The 17,780-nt window shown below is 42.8% G+C and overlaps 1 protein-coding gene across 1 annotated transcript; it reads right to left on the bottom strand.

Annotated features, from left to right (window-relative positions):
- Positions 1-1,076: 1,076 nt before the first annotated feature.
- LOC124256511 (DNA polymerase kappa-like) lies at positions 1,077-17,603 on the bottom strand. The gene is made up of 13 exons (XM_046690500.1): positions 17,540-17,603; positions 15,418-15,609; positions 14,230-14,367; positions 12,888-13,006; positions 12,491-12,643; positions 10,123-10,894; positions 8,606-8,730; positions 8,063-8,229; positions 6,094-6,126; positions 4,610-4,706; positions 4,339-4,510; positions 2,542-3,982; positions 1,077-1,745 (listed from the first exon to the last, which is right to left on the bottom strand). Exons 2-13 carry the CDS (start codon positions 15,584-15,586, stop codon positions 1,646-1,648), a joined length of 3,486 nt encoding a protein of 1,161 aa, XP_046546456.1. The 5' UTR covers positions 15,587-15,609; positions 17,540-17,603; the 3' UTR covers positions 1,077-1,645.
- Between the last annotated feature and the right edge of the window lie 177 nt (positions 17,604-17,780).

Below are 17,780 nucleotides of genomic sequence, written 5' to 3'. Positions count from 1 at the left end.
GGAGTAGAAGCTCACGCATGTTAGAACTAGAAACTCCGCCCATCGCTATACTTGTGATGTTGACCAGAGCAAGCGTTGTCAGCGAGTATTTGTTGTTGTTGTTGTTGTGTATGTATGTTGCATATTACGTTCTGGAACATCTTCAAAACCACGAGGAGCGGCTTCCCTCACGATAACACAATGACATCATTTGTGACCCATTCGTGTTATTCCGGGACTTCTTGGAGGTTACGGAAAGGGGCGAGTTGTGACGAATGGAATACAGTGACATGCGCTACAAAAAAGATGGACGACAGACAGACAGACAGACAGACATGGCTGTCTGCTGACTGCTGGGTACGGGATCGTATAGAGCTTGCAGCCAACAGGGATGTCCAAAGAAGATTGATCTTGCACGATGCCTGAGACAGGGTTGCTACCGAATTTGATTCTGGGAAGTCGACTGGTTTCGTAATGGGTTACTACGTCGTCAGTAACTCCGCGTCCGGCGGCGCCTCGACCTCTCTACGACATCCGGTGCTTGACCTGCGTATACTAGTTTCACTAGAAGGGCAGAAAGCGATAGCCAAAATGTCCGGAGTAAATACAGTTGTTGAATGAATTATAATTAAGGTCACTTGCAGAAACACCAAGTGAACATAGTTGACTTACACCAGGGATAATTAATCTACAACATTATATAGTCTTCCTGCTTAGACACATGCAATGGTATAGGAGTATTTAATGCCTTTTCTTGACATTTTAGAATTCATAGTAAATAATAGTTGTCTAATTCTCATTCTGGATCGTGAAGCAAGAAATCGATACCTGGTACCCCTGTTTCACGGATGTTGGGAGTACAATTTCAGTTGCATATGAAGATCTTTGAGATTTTACGACCGCTTCCTCGGGATACCTTTCCCCGGAACCCAGCTATATGAGGACCGACACTGTATCACCTAACCTTTGCCAAATGGAAAGAGTGTCAACACTGCAATCACCTGTCTTGTACACAACTGCAGGAGGCCGACACATCACTACATTGTAGTTCCTCTTTCCTATGAATTGACACAATAGTGAATACAACTGAAATATGATAAATGTTTATTTAAACCTTTATTTTATCCATGTGTTGAAAGACAAGCATTACTATTATATGTATGTAAGATAAAGTTATCAAAAGAAAACAACCAATAAAGTATGAACAACAATCTCCATTTATATGAAGTATAAGCTCAGCATGAGTCAATGTTGAGGGAGACCTTGTGTTGAGGTTGCATCATACATTTTGCCCAGTTATATCATAACAAACCAAGATAACCTGACTGGAGTCCAAGACGCGATCATGACATCCTGGCACTCCAAGGGATGCAACTCTACTAGTGCAGTGCTTTTGACAACCAGGCCACCTCTGCCCCTCTTCAAGGTATGAAAAGTTGATGGTTATTCATGGTCTCAGGCCTTGTGTTCAAAGCTTGAAGGATTTGATGATTTCTGTGTTCACATTGGATGTGTTCAAGGCATGAGTGACAGTTTTGCGAGACCAAGTGATCAAGGCTTGAAGAAGGAGTTCAGTCTCGGGCCTTGTGTTCAAGGCTGGAAGGACTTGATGATTTACTGTGTTCTCACTGGATGTGTTCAAGGCCTTGTTTGTGAGACCATGTGATCAAGGCTTGAAGAAAGAGTAAATGGTTTTCATCTGCCCACAGCTAGACCTCTTCTTCTTGGTTGGCGGAGGCTGTGATGGACTTGTGGACGAGGTGGGTCTGGGGAAGGAAGCATATTTTTGGTTGAGACATTTGTTTGTTGTGATGCAACATTCAGCAATATCATGTCGTTCGCAAATAATCAAGTCTGGACTGGACAATCCAGTGACTGAAATCATGAGCATCGATCTATGCAGGGTTGCAATAACATAAAATCAACAGTCAGAGATTCACCCATTCCTGTTAATGACATCTTACAACCAGCTAGGCTTGCTGACAACCAGTGCTAAGCCGTATCTTCATGGGGTGCTTCAAACAATTAGTCCAGATTGAAAAAGAAAGAATCATTCCCAAATTTGTGCTGAACAAGTCAATGTCCTAGTAAACTAGAACTGATCTGATATCATGAGCATATCAGAATATGGAGCATGTTGACATATAGTTTGTTTTAGCAACAATCAACAACAATGTGACAGCTGTTTTAAATAATCAACTTGTGTGTTAGATAGATCAATGGCTACATAGCAATTCCTTGAAAAATGACCCAGTCTGACCTCACAATCAGCATAGATTACTTGGGAAGAATTTTCACAAGGAAATGTCAACAACATAAACAAACTAGACTTGAATGGGATAGTTTTTTAAAAATGTAATTTTTTAAGTAAAATTGATATTTTATACTTATCCTGACTCATGATCTTTTGCTTATCTTACAGGAATTACAAAACCTGTTTAATAACCCTTTAGCTGAAAAATGTTTGTTGTCATAAACTGTGCAATTTTCATACACTTTACCAGGGACTTAAATAGATTAATCTGAATTGAAACATGCCCTGGGCCTTGTGGGACTGCTTACCTCTTTGCAGGCGGGGAGTCACTTATCTTCTGTTCCTCAAGGATCTGCTTGATTGCCCGTCTGCTCAAACATGAGTCTACGTGTTCATTGAAGTCCTCCAGACTACAACCAATCTTCTCCACATTGCAGATAGGACAGGCATAGAACTCAGCTTCTTGATGAGGAACTGCCTGATCAGGTGCTGTATCAGTACCAGAATACTCTACAGCATTCACCTCACCTTGGTCAGCTTCAGGATTAGTCCCTTCAGTTGGTTCACAGGAGCCTCCAGTGTCAGTCCCATTCAGTGTAGAGTGTTGCCAGTCAGCTTCCCTATCTCCCAGGTGGGATGGAATCTTCCCGGACGGTACTCTGTTACTTTTGGATTGATTTTGCTGAGAAGGCTCAAAAGAATCAACCATCTTTGAAGTTTCATTATTGTTTGTTTCCAGTTGAGGAAACTTTGGAATGGCATGTTTAATTGATGTGTGATCCCTCTCTGAAGATCTGGCTACATAAGTAAGCCCTTCACCACCAGCCTTGTGATCTTCCTCATCAGTGACAACATTCTTCTGGTGGTCCTTCTGAGACGAGATTTGTCTGAAGAGGCAGACATCAACATGATCGTTGAAATAATTAAGGTTCTTGCACTCAACCACTTGCTGACATACCGGACACTGGAAAACCTTGAGATTCTGAACATCCTCAGAAGAACTTCCAGCAGAAGGATCACTCTTAACAGAACCATCAGGTGACGGAACATTATCAGAACCTCCATGATGGCTCTTATTATGTTCAGGCAAGTCTGCACATTGACCTGTAGATGACCAGTGCTCTGCCTGTTTTGCACTCTCATAACCAGAAGATTCTCCACTCTGTTCAGCTGGGTGACTGTTGACATCCAGATCAGTTTGCCGTTTCCTCTTGCCCTTCTGTCCTGATGCTTTCCCTCTGCCAGATCCTTTGGAATCGGAGTAACAACTCTGGACGTCATCAAATGTGTCATGGTTCACTTCACCTACAGCTGTTTTCTTATCAATGTCTGTCCCTACAAGATCTGCCAGTGCTACTGACTGTGGGTGTGTTTTAGGATTTGTTTTCTTCCTGGTATTTCTAGATCGACCTTTAACAGGTTTAGGTTTTCTTATGACTGCCGCAAGCTCAGATATGCTTCTTTTTGCAGAACATTCTTTCTCAATGTCCTTATCATCAGTTCCTGCAATTCTTATACCATCTTGACATTGTGTGTCAGGGGTCTCATTGCCAGTTCCATCACACACATCACTGAAATAGACAGGCAGCTGAGGAAGGTCCATTTGCCTTGAATCAATATGGCGGACAGAATCTAATGTCTGAGTCTTCTGTGGGCTCCTGGCCGCCATCTTCTTGAACAGTCCTGTAATCGTGTCTTGACGTTTCATACCACACGAACTCTGATGGAGGAGGTTGGACAATCTCACACCTGGGATCAGAATTTATTTAATACAAATCACACATAACAAAAACAATCAAATCAAATCAGTCATTACAATCTGCATGTCAAAGATGAGTGAGTTTGGTTTTACACCGCTTTTAGCAATATTCCAGCAATATGACAGTGGGGGACACCAGAAATGGCCTTTACACATTGTACACACGTGGGGAATCAAAGCCGGGTCTACTGTGTGACGAGCGAACACCTTAACAACATGGCTACCCCCATCGCCCCTATTTACTGAGGAACTGAGCACTAAATATTTGACATGTGGGTGACATTGAGGGGTGGAAGGGAGCGAGTTATTTTTAGCGAGCCAGAACCCCAGAAGTCATATGAGGTACCCATGAGTCGGAGCCGGAGGGCCTGAGGCTGCACAGCTTGAATCTCCACCCTGAGCAGCTCCCGGGCCGCAGTGAAGATGTCCTGGTACTCAGCTGTGTGATGAGCAAGACTGTGAGCCCGGGTCTTCACCTCAAATTTCACCGTCTTGATCTTGATACTCACCGTCTTACCCTGAAATCAGTAACATTTGAACACATTTGTGTATACTAGTGCAGAGTAATTTCCTTATTTTAAAGGGCGATGCTTAAGAACACAAGTAGAGTTACCTACCCTGACTTCCTGCTGCCCGAGGTCCTCCACCAGGGCAGCACACAGCTCGGAACACTTCTTGTAGAGGTCACTAGGCCGACTCAGTTCACTGAATGTCCTGGAATGAGATATCTTCTGTCAGGGAAGGGTCAATTTCAGCAGAATTACAGCTATATCCCAGCAACATTGCAGCAATATTCCAACAGCATTACAGCAATCAGCGTTTCAATACTCTGCCAACATTGTTTAGTTCTGGGGCTCCTTTCACGAAGCAACCTTTACTAAGGTTAACCTTAACTTCCATTCTTTAACATTGCACTAAGGTTACCATAGTGACTTACGACAACCTTAGTGCTTCGTGAAAGGAGGCCCTAGTCTGTAGTGCAATGGCCTTTGGCTCCAAAGAGTGAGTGAGTTTAGTTTTACGCCGCACTCAGCAATATTCCAGCTATATGGCAGCGGTCTGCAAATAATCGAGTCTGGACAGTCTGCTCACTGTTCTTTGGAGCCAAGACCCGTGAAGATCCGGGGTACAATAGGTATTCAGCAACCCATGCTTGCCACAAAAGGCGGCTATGTTTGTCGTAAGAGGCGACTAATGGGATCGGGTAAACAGACTTGCTGACTTGGTTGACACATGTCATCAGTTCCCAATTGCACAGATCGATGCTCATGCTGTTGATCACTGGATTGTCTGGTCCAGACTTGATTATTTACAGACCGCCGCCATAAAGCTGGAATATTGCTGAGTGCGGCGTAAAACTAAACTCACACTCACTGTACTGTACAGCCCTATCGTTTCACCACCAATATTTCATACATTCTGTCATTTCTGGACATAGGTGAGGTGAGGTGAAATTGGATTTAACGTCGTGCTTGAGAATATTTCGCTCATATGACGACGTGCATGCGTGTGTATGTGTATGTATTGCTGCTTGTACTAGCCCAGACTGAAGCTGGTTTTATAGTGCTAGCCCACTGAGATACCATGCCGCAGTGAAGCATGAATACCCCATTCAGACACATTATACTGACTCCGAGCCGACCAGTCCTTGTTGTACCCATTAATGCCGAACGCCAGGCAGGGACCAACAAGTACCATATTTTAACGTCTTTTGGTATGACGCGGTCGGGGATCGAACCCGCGACCTTCCGCTCTCAGGGCGGACGCTCTAACCACTACACCACAGAGGCGGTCTCTGGACATAGTGGTATATGACAAGATCCTGGTACCATTGTACAAAGCAGCATAGGCGGATCCAGAGAGAGGGGTGTGCACACCCTTTTGTCCTGAAAGTTTATCAAATGACCATTGAAACTTGAGTGAAACTGTATCGACCCCTGCTAGTCTGATCACCTTACCACAAAGATTGCTTTATACAATGGCACCCTGATGTTAATGACATTGGCAAAATATCAAGTGAAAGAATGGGCAATGGCCCACTTCACTGCTTCAAACTTAAATTTTCAACTTAGTAAAATCGTAGATAAAGAGATAATCTTACCGTTCTGTACTTATGCTTTTCCGCTCACTGTCTCTGAAATTACAATTTGAAAAAAACTGAAACATAACTTAAAACATAAAGGACATTAATGTACAGCTTTAAAAACAGTGATTGGAAAGGTTGTCACATGCAGAACATTAACACACATCAGTAAAGGAATCTGTTAGGCCTCCCACATCTATATTAGTGGACCGGATTCGATCCCCGACCGCATCATACCAAAAGACATTAAAATATGGTACTTGTTGGTCCCTGCCTGGCGCACGGCATTACTGGGTACAACAAGGACTGGTCGGCTCGGACTCAGTATAATGTGTCTGAGTAGGGTATTCATGCTTCACTACGGCATGGTATCTCAGTGGGCTAGCACTAAAAAAACAACTTAAGTCTGGGCTAGTACAAGCAGCTGCACATACACACGCATGCATGTCGTCATATGAGCGAAATATTCTCCAGCACGACGTTAATCCCAATTTCACCTCACCTGTATTCAGGATTTGGGTGTACACCTGCTTTAACAGTAATCCTACTAATCCAGTAACATCATGGTGTCAGAATTTGAAACAAAAGAAAATACCAGGCTGGCTTCAGAACTTACAGACAGTAGATGCTGCAGGCTGTGACTTAACTCTTCAGCCTTCATTTAAAAACCTCCAGCATATTGTGACAGACAGGTATATTTACTACAGGCCCAACCTGTCATGTGAAACTGCCAGCCTCACATTAGCTCTACCTGCCACATGCCTGCAAGTAGATGCTTATGTCAAACACTGCATGGTGTGTCAACTTGGTGGTGGTGTGTGGTCCTGTGCATGGAGCTCAGGTCACAAATCAGTTGAAGTTAAGCAGCGTTGGGTGCGGAGAATCCTTGGATGGGTGACCGTGTTCGGCAACTAGACTCCTGAGAGATTCTCGGACTTCAGTCGTGCCCCACAACAAAGCACATGTGATACATATGGTCTCACCTTAGGCAAGTGAGTTTGTTCAAAATTGCCTCTGTTCACCTGGTGGGTACCCAGTGGTATAAGTCATGTGACTATAACCTTCTAGCGCCTCACAGGCAGCTTGGGTTATCCGGGGTAATAATGAACTGTCTGTTTGTATGCACTTTGAGCATGCACTTGGTGTATGGAATTTAGGAATACAGATGTACACATCATTATCATTATCATTGTAACTTGATAGGGGCAGGCCTTGGATGTTTACCAGTTCAGCGAAACCTAGAAACGTATCTGGGATTCAAACCCAGAATAAGTTTCTTCACAGATATGAGCATGATGAGTAGTTTGTTCAGACACATTTTGTAAAGCAGAGAAATGTTTACTAGTTGTGCTTCAGAATGGGAGCGCTGTGATATGCCGCCATTACATATCAATTCATAATATATCAAAGCAGGGCTCCAGATAATTTTTCAACATCAGGAGTACGTACTCCTTATTTTTTCAATATAAGAGTACTGGAAAACCTTAAGAGTACATTTAGAGTACTGAATGGAATTTAATGGAGTATCAGTAATCTTATGTTTCGTTTCATATATGCACCACAACATTGCTGCTCTTGTGTAAACAGGTCAATAAACAATAAAACAATACTTTTTCCGATAAATACGAGTGTAAATGATTCTAAGACTGTACATCATTGCTGTGGTGCGTATCTGCTACGCTTTTCAAAATATTTCCTACCGTATCGTGCATATTTTTTATCCGTACATACGCCGATCCGGCCCTTATCTGGAGCCCTGTCAAAGTATTTCTATGATCCCATAAACAACTGTTTGCTGCCATAAACCAGTTTCAGCTGGGGCCCCTAACCATTCAGTATTTACAGTGGTGGCACTGGTGGCAAGGCAGATGCGCATGTAGTGGTTTACAGCCAGTCAAGCTTATTTAATCACCTCTTACAAACAGCATTAGAAAGCCAGGGATGGGGGATTCTAACAAAGCTCTATTTCCTTCCAGACGGTACTGACCTCTCCACAGTGGTGCTGCCGATGGCGAGGCAGATGTGCATGAAGTGGTTGAAGGCCACGGTGGAGTACAAGTGATACAGGAGGCCACGCTTCTCAAACAGGTCCTGGCAGTTGACCACTCCTAGCGATCGTAGCATTGTCTCAGACACTTTACCGATTCCAGGTATCTGCAGGACATAGCATCAGGAATAGTGTGGAATGAAAGTAACTAGGTATAAGAATGTAATGGATTTATAGCTGTTACCATGGGAATGAGAAAAGAATTTGAGGCTTTTTGGAATTCTCTTAAATAACTTGATAACTGACTGACTGACTGACTGAGTTTAGTTTGACGCCGCTTTTAGCAATATTCCAGCAATATCACGGCGGGGGACACCAGAAATGGGCTTAACACATTGTGCCCATGTGGGGAATCGAACCCGGGTCTTCGGCGTGACGAGCCAACGCTTTAACCACTAGGCTACCCCACCGCCCCTAAATAACATGATAACACAAGAGCTGATTTTTATCCTCCTCCACTATTGTAAGGGTTGCAAAGCCTACCTTCCTGATGGGCAGAGCTCTTATGAAGTCCATCACTTGCTGTCTGTCAGGGAGGATGCGGAACTGACCGTTAGGTTTGTTCCGGTCAGAGCACACCTTGGCCAGCATAGTGTTTGGTGCAATACCTAAGACAACAATGTAACAATGGAGATAACAACATATCATGATACTTGGAGTGAGTGAGTGAGTGAGTTGGGTTTTAGGCCGCTTTTAGCAATATTCCAGCAATATCAGTGAACCAGAAATGGGCTTCACACAATGTGCCCATGGGGATCGAACCCGGGCCTTCGGAGAGCGAACGCTTTAACCACTGGGCTACCCCACCGCCCTCATGATACTTGGAACAATAGAGACCACAATACAGTGAAATGCTTAGGATGACAATCAAACAATGGAGACCACAGTACAGTGAAATGCTTGGGATGACAATCAAACAATGGACACCACAATACAGTGAAATGCTTGGGATGTCAATCAAACAATGGACACCACAATACAGTGAAATGCTTGGGATGACAATCAAACAATGGACACCACAATACAGTGAAATGCTTGGGATGACAATCAAACAATGGACACCACAATACAGTGAAATGCTTGGGATGACAATCAAACAATGGAGACCACAATACAGTGAAATGCCTGGGAAGACAATCAAACAATGGAGACCACAATACAGTGAAATACAGTGAAAACAATGCTTGGGACGACAATCAAACAATGGACACCACAATACAGTTACATGCCTGGGATGACAATCAAACAATGGAGACCACAATACAGTGAAATGCTTGGGATGACAATTAAACAATGGAGACCACAATACAGTGAAATGCCTGGGAAGACAATCAAACAATGGAGACCACATTACAGTTATATGCCTGGGACGACAATCAAACAATGGAGACCACAATACAGTTACATGCCTGGGACGACAATCAAACAATGGACACCACAATACAGTTACATGCCTGGGATGACAATCAAACAATGGACACCACAATACAGTGAAATTCTTGGGATGACAATTAAACAATGGAGACCACAATACAGTGAAATGCCTGGGATGACAATCAAACAATGGAGACCACATTACAGTTATATGCCTGGGACGACAATCAAACAATGGAGACCACAATACAGTTACATGCCTGGGATGACAATCAAACAATAGAAACAACAACATATCATGATCCTTGGGACAATTGAGACGACAATACAGTGAAGTGTTTGGGATGACAATCAAACAATGGAGACGACAACATATCATATTTGGGGCACACAGACTACAATACAGTACAATTCATTATAGACTGAGTTTGGTTTTTACAGCAATATTCCAGTACAATTTCATTGTACCCATAATATCTGGGACACTCAATCTATACAATTCATTATAATATCTGGGACAACAATCAAACAATGAAGACTACAAGCCATACTGACTGCAGGAAGCTGCTGTCAAACGTGTACATTGGATAAAGTTTAAGTTGTTAGTTCACTAAAATTGATGTTACCTGCACTTGCTGTGAGCTGCGTCTTCTGCTGAATGCGACACCTCATCTCCTTCACAGCTTCCTCCACACTCTGCCCAAACACCTCAACACTATACCGGGGAAACATCTTGCCGCACCTTGGACACCTGTTTGTGCAGCCAGTCTCACCTCCTTGCAGGTGCTTGTTTGACTGGTCATCTTGCAGGTGCTTGTTTGACTGGTCATCATGCAGGTGCTTGTTTGACTGGTCATCATGCAGGTGCTTGTTTGACTGGTCATCATGCAGGTGCTTGTTTGACTGGTCCTCTTGCAGGTGCTTGTTTGACTGGTCCTCTCGCTGGTGCTTGTCTGATTGGTTACCTTGCAAATGCTTCTCTGACTCGTTATCTTGCAGGTGTTTGTTTGACTGGTCATCTTGCTTGTCATGATCATGGTCGACTTGTTTCGGCAGGGAGACCCCTACAACGCTGTCCCTTAGGATTTCATTCAGGTCACACCCACACCATGCAGGTCCCATTTCATCACATGACCTTACCAAATATGATCTCTGCAAGTCGGTGAGGTTAGCTCTCTGTTTTAGATGTTTTGTGATATCAAGGTAGGCTTCATCAAGGCTCATAGGAGAAAAGTTGGGATCATAGTCAGCAAGGATCTCCCTCACCTGTTTGCTGACAGCAGTGTACTCTTCATAGTTCGGGTTGACCAGGACAAGGTGTGGGCACAGCTTCTTGGCAATAAACCCGGGCATGGCTGCTCTCACTCCGTACTTCCGGGCGTGGTAGTTGGAGGTGGACTGAAACAAAGGCCAGTGTGAGTATCTACTGACAATACATGGTGCGACACACCAGCAACATGAGATGGTGACTTACCAGCAACATGTGATGTGTGACTCCTTCATCAGCAACATGTGATGTGTGACGCCTTCATCAGCAACATGTGATGTGTGACTCCTTCATCAGCAACATTTGATGTGTGACTCCTTCATCAGCAACATGTGATATGTGACTCCTTCATCAGCAACATGTGATACCTGACTCCTTCATCAGCAACATGTGATGTGTGACTCCTTCATCAGCAACATGTGATGTGTGACTCCTTCATCAGCAACATGTGATGTGTGACTCCTTCATCAGCAACATGTGATATGTGACTCCTTCATCAGCAACATGTGATGTGTGACTCCTTCATCAGCAACATGTGATACCTGACTCCTTCATCAGCAACATGTGATATGTGACTCCTTCATCAGCAACATGTGATGTGTGACTCCTTCATCAGCAACATGTGATGTGTGACTCCTTCATCAGCAACATGTGATATGTGACTCCTTCATCAGCAACATGTGATGTGTGACTCCTTCATCAGCAACATGTGATATGTGACTCCTTCATCAGCAACATGTGATATGTGACTCCTTCATCAGCAACATGTGATATGTGACTCCTTCATCAGCAACATGTGATGTGACTCCTTCATCAGCAACATGTGATATGTGACTCCTTCATCAGCAACATGTGATATGTGACTCCTTCATCAGCAACATGTGATATGTGACTCCTTCATCAGTAACATGTGATATGTGACTCTTTCATCAGCAACATGTGATGTGTGACTCCTTCATCAGCAACATGTGATGTGTGACTCCTTCATCAGCAACATGTGATACCTAACTCCTTCATCAGCAACATGTGATGAGTGACTCCATCAGCAACATGTGATGTCTGACTCCTTCATCAGCAACATGTGATGAGTGACTCCATCAGCAACATGTGATGTGTGACTCCTTCATCCGCAACGTGATGTGTGACTCCTTCATCAGCAACATGTGATGAGCTACTCCTTCATCAGCAACATGTGATGTGTGACTCCTTCATCAGCAACATGTGATGTGTGACACACCAGATGGTGACATGTGATCCAAGATTCACTCACCACCAAGACATGTGATACAAGATTCACTCACCATCAAGACATGTGATCCAAGATTCACTCACCTCCAAGATATGTGATCCAAGATATACTCACCACCAAGATATGTGATCCAAGATTCACTCATCACTCGTGAAGGTCCGGGTTAGAATTGATCTTCAGTAACCCATGCTTGTCGTAAGAGGCGACTAATGGGATCAGGTGGTTAGGCTTGCTGACTCGGTTGACACATGTCATCATATCCCAATTGCGTAGATCCACGCTCATGCTGCTGATCACTGGATTGTCTGGTCCAGACTCGATTATTTACAGACTACCGCCATATACCTGGAACATTGCTGAGTGTGGCGTAAAACTAAACTCACTCACTCACCATCAAGGTGTGATCCCAGATTCTCTCAACATCAAGATATGTGATCCAAGATTCAATCACCAGCAACACACGTGATGAGACACTCACCAACATTGAGTTCCCTCCTACAGCCATAGGCTTGTCTCTGAGGGAGGGATTGTCTCTCATCTCCACTGCAGCATAGTACGCATCCATGTCGACGTGGACGATGGTGTGACTCAGATCCCGAGACATCTCGAGCTCCTCCAAAAGTCGATTTGCCTGTAACCATGGAAACAGTTGTTTGTTAATTGTAAATAACATTTTAGCAGCGTGTGTTTCAGAAGCAAGACCAATGGGAAGCTTTCTCTACTACCTAAAGAAGTATGTCTTAGTGGAAGATTGTAAACCTGTCTACAGTGTCATCTCACCTCCTCCAGACCCTGCTTCAGTGGAAGCTTCCTCTACTACCTAAACAAGTATGTGTTGGTGGAAGGTTGTAAACCTGTCTACAGTGTCACCTCACCTCCTCCAGACCCTGCTTCAGCTGGGTCTCTGTTATCTTGGACTGCTTCAGTCTCAGTTCCTCAATCCTCTGCTGAACCTGTTCTTCCTTCTTCTTTTCATTCTCAAAATATTTGGAACCTGAATAGAAACAACAATTCGCGAGTGTAATTGCATTTGTTTGCTGTACAATTGTACTGTTATGATAGGAATTTAAAATGTTGATAGCATGCACAAAATCCATAGAGTCGCAATTACTAATATAAAATATTAAACGGCAGAAAACTCTTTAAAATTTCAAACATTCTGTGTGTTGTGTAGCAAGAATTGTGACAAATGTTGGTGTGAGGAGTGATTAGATTACAAGAACAAGTTTCAAGTCAAATATGTGTTTGTTGTTAAACGCTGCACTTAGCAATAATCCATCTATATGGCTGCAGTCTGTAATTAATTGAGTCTGGACCAGACATGTCAATCAAGTCAGCGAGTCTGATCACCTGATCTTGTTAGTCAACTCATACGACAAGCATTGGTTACTGAAGACCTATTCTAACCCGGATCCTCACAGGTCAAGGTTCCAATAGGAAAGACCTCATTATGTTTGTCAAATGTGTACGATTTGGCAGTTACAGTGTTCGTGGTAGAAAAAAAACAACCTTGCATTCCTTACACGTATAGCCCCTGGAATCTTGCGTGTGCATGCAAGTCTCTAGGGGGGGCTGGGGTTGAAATTTAGACGTCATTTCCTTGCATTTCAGAGCCTTTTATCATCAATCGCAAGTCAAAATAGCTGTGAGAAACTTTATTTCATTTTGGAAAAATATGTTTTTCGGTTACCTGTTGTGTTCCACAAACCATTGATTCATATGTCCCCAAGTCATTGTCATTATTTTGAAGAAGGTTGAACTTGACTTTTGTGGTATGAATTCGTGAGATATGGTTTGGAGTTTTGCATGCCATCTGGCGAGGACTTTATTTATAAACCTGGGGAATTCCAAGTTTCGGTAACTTCAACATGTCAAAACGGACGATGTTACATTTCAGTATCATGAGAATTAGGAAGTAATTTAGAAATGTAAATAAAATTCTATGCATGCAGAACATGCAGGCAGAAAATATTGCGTCTGAAATGTAGATTCTTTTGCGTGAAACACGCAGATATTTGTGTTGACGCAAACACTGAGCTAGCTACCTTGTAGTTACAAAGACTGACAACCTACTCTTATGGATGACACACTTTGGTCAGATGGGCTCACTACTGTTGGTCAGATGGGCTCACTACTGTTGGTCAGATGGGCTCACTACTGTTGGTCAGATGAGCTCACTACTGACAAAGTCTCTATATGGTGGATGAAGTAGGTCACCTTTGCTGGCTTCATAGACGATCTGGTTGATTTTCTCCTTGTCAAGTCCATCCATGCCAGCCTTGTTGTCATTCAGTTGCATCCTGGTCAGCATCTGATCAGGACCCTGAACAGCCGACACCACAACAGGGGGAGCACCTGCAGGGAACACAAGACACAGGGTGAACAGTAGACGCCAGCTGGGACACAAGACACATTAATACTGTTACAATTGACACCAATGCAGTAAACACATCTGAACAGCTGACACCAATGCAGTAAACACATCTGAACTGCCGACACCAATGCAATAAACACATCTGAACAGCTGACACCAATGCAGTAAACACATCTGAACAGCTGACACCAATGCAGTAAACACATCTGAACTGCTGACACCAATGCAGTAAACACATCTGAACTGCTGACACCAATGCAGTAAACACATGTAAACTGCTGACACCAATGCAGTAAACACATGTAAACTGCAGTAAACACATCTGACTGACCCAATGCAGTAAACACATCTGAACACACCAATGCAGTAAACACATCTGAACTGCTGACACCAATGCAGTAAACACATCTGAACTGCTGACACCAATGCAGTAAACACATCTGAACTGCTGACACCAATAAAACTGCTGACACCAATGCAGTAAACACATGTAAACTGCTGACACCAATGCAGTAAACACATCTGAAACTGCTGACACCAATGCAGTAAACACATCTGAACTGCTGACACCAATGCAGTAAACACATCTGAACTGCTGACACCTGACACCAATGCAGTAAACACATCTGAACCAATGCTAAACACATCTGAACACCCAATGCAGTAAACACATCTGAACTGCTGACACCAATGCAGTGCAGTAAACACATCTGAACTGCTGACACCAATGCAGTAAACACACATGTGACAACAGTAAACACATCTGAACAGCTGACACCAATGCAGTAAACACATCTGAACTGCTGACACCAATGCAGTAAACACATCTGAACTGCTGACACCAATGCAGTAAACACATCTGAACTGCTGACACCAATGCAGTAAACACATCTGAACCAATGCAGTAAACACATCATGCATTTGAACTGCTGACACCAATGCAGTAAACATACATGCATTTGTACAAACATCCCTACAACATGCATTCAGTCACAATACTAAGAATTCAACAAAGAGATGCAATATTGTACCTGATGTGTCCTGCTGCTGCGCTGAACCAGATGATGATGGATGGCAAAGAGTTTCCCGACATGCTGCAACTCCAAGTGGCACTGAAAACGGATCAACAGCTCCAGACCACCTAGTATCAAGCCAATCGTCAGCCTCCTCATCCTCCAGCTCATCAGTGTCTGTTTCCATGGCAACTTCTTCTCTTGACCTTGCTACAAGAGAGTAGTCCCACGTCAAAGTCTAACGAAATCTTTGATTTTAAATCTACCGTCATAATCATGATAAAGAGTCTAAATGTTGATGAGAAAATCTACTAAAAGATTTTGTATCAGCAGATTGAAAGATTTTTGTCCCAGACTCTGATAGCAGCATGAGAAGACTATCAAGATCATAATGCATCAACTGCCACAACAGCTAGCATATTTTAGGATTTGTTAAGAGTTCCTCCCGTCCCCCATCCCAAATAATGTTTATAAATTCACATATGCTAAAATTAACAAAACTTAAGAGAACAATTACTAGAGAACTCACAAAAATTACTAAAAGTCCAAACTTTAAGTTAGGTTTAGGGTTAGGTTTAGAGTTAGGTTTAGGGTTGGGGGAACGAAAGGAACTCTTTCCTAGGATTCATTTTTGGGGTATATCATTACATGTAACAGTGAGTGAGTGATTGAGTGACTTTAGTTTTACGCCGCTTTCAGCAATATTCCAGCAATATCACGGGGAGACACCAGAAATGGGCTTCACACATTGTGCCCATGTGGGAAATCGAACCCGGGTCTTCGGCGTGACGAGCAAACATTTTAACCACTAGGCTACCCCACCATCCTTACATGTAACAGATACGATAACTATAGTAAGTATGTGGGTAACATAGGGCTGGGACGTTTCACCGATGCACCAATACATCACGATACATTTAAGTTTGATACAGTTATTGTATAGTCGACTGGTGTATCGATAACGATACATAATTTTTTTGAAACCAGTATTATCTTTAATATGTTAAACTTGTTTGTTTATTACAATGGTGTTATTGTTATATACAAATACCTTGAAATAAATCATTTTAAATCTTAATACTGTGTCATTCTTTCAAGGTGTATGTATCGTGATACGTATCGTATCGCAGGTAAAATATCGCGATACGTATTGTATCGTGACATAGTGTATTGTCCCAGTCCTAGGGTAGTATGGATTAAACACCACTTTGAGAGTTTGTTTCAACTGATGGAAACAAAAACTGGAACACATGAACATGATGAAAGTACAAGTGTTAATTATTGACTTGGGTCACTACTTGTCAGCTGAGAAGTAAACAATAAGAGAAAATTAGGTGAATTAATTACAAGCAATAATTTATGGCAAAGGGGGGGGTGATGATTTTATGGAGAAACATGTACAATGTGAATGACCCCCCTAAAATTTATGTACAAAATACATGACCCACCCTGCATGTCATGTACAAAATCAATGACCACTCCCCTACCCATAATTTCTAAGCATAATTTGAAACATATTTTTATGAACAAAATTTATGCCCACCCCACCCTCCTAGTACGTGTGTACAATTTGATGACCCCCACTAGCTCGCAAAAGAACAAAATGGGTCTCTCTCCTCCTCCCCAAATCATATCACACACACACCAGCCATAAATTATGAACGGTCCCTAATTCTAACCCGGATCTTCAGGGGTCTCATGTAAGAAAGGAAAACATTGTCTTCATTGCGTGTGAAAGTACGAGTCGCATGAAAACATAGTTTCTCAAAACGTAAATGGCGTTTGTACATTGATATGCTCTAAATGTCCTCTATACTCATAGGGGCGGTGGGGTAGCCTAATGGTTAAAGCGTTGGCTCGTCACGCCGAAGACCCGGGTTCGAATCCCCACATGGGCACAATGTGTGAAGCCCATTTCTGGTGTCCCCGCCGTGATGTTGCTGGAATATTGCTAAAAGCGGCGTAAAACCAAACTCAGTCAGTCAGTCTATACTCATAAGATGAGGGGCTGACATGAAACTTTCACCGGCTATGTGACGAAATAAATGGTTGTCCATAGCATAACATCACAAAACAAGTGCTGTTATCTTTATTTTACTTTGGTGACACGTATACAAGATGGATCAATCGAAATAGATACCAAAGTGTAATTATGTTTCACGCCAGGTGCTTGAACGGTATCCTATTTCCCGCCATCTTTGAAAGGGAGATAACAATTACTTTTGAAAATAGCACTGCTGTTGTGGAACGAATAATAGTTAATCAATTGTCTGTTAACTTCAAAATGCTATATGACACAAAGATGTACAAATATATTTAGTGCAAAAACAATATAGCCATAGATATGATGAAATTTTAAAGATATTTACTTTATGATTCTT

This window comes from Haliotis rubra, unplaced genomic scaffold (assembly GCF_003918875.1).
Source record: "Haliotis rubra isolate DU_JTF1 unplaced genomic scaffold, ASM391887v1 Scf63, whole genome shotgun sequence".
Taxonomy (NCBI): Eukaryota; Metazoa; Mollusca; class Gastropoda; order Lepetellida; family Haliotidae; genus Haliotis; species Haliotis rubra.
The sequence above is the reverse complement of the archived record's forward strand: the minus strand, read 5'-3'. Positions and strand labels throughout refer to the sequence as shown.

What these genes read in the sequence shown, in the direction of transcription:
- LOC124256511 (XM_046690500.1), bottom strand. Translation starts at nt 15,586, where the DNA reads ATGGAAACAGACACTGATGAGCTGGAGGATGAGGAGGCTGACGATTGG. An exon ending in AAAAGCATAAGTACAGAACG is followed by an intron (nt 4,707 to 6,093) that starts GTAAGATTATCT and finishes ATCTCATTCCAG; the next exon opens with GACATTCAGTGAACTGAGTC. An exon ending in CCTCCGGCTCCGACTCATGG is followed by an intron (nt 3,983 to 4,338) that starts GTACCTCATATG and finishes TTCTGATCCCAG; the next exon opens with GTGTGAGATTGTCCAACCTC.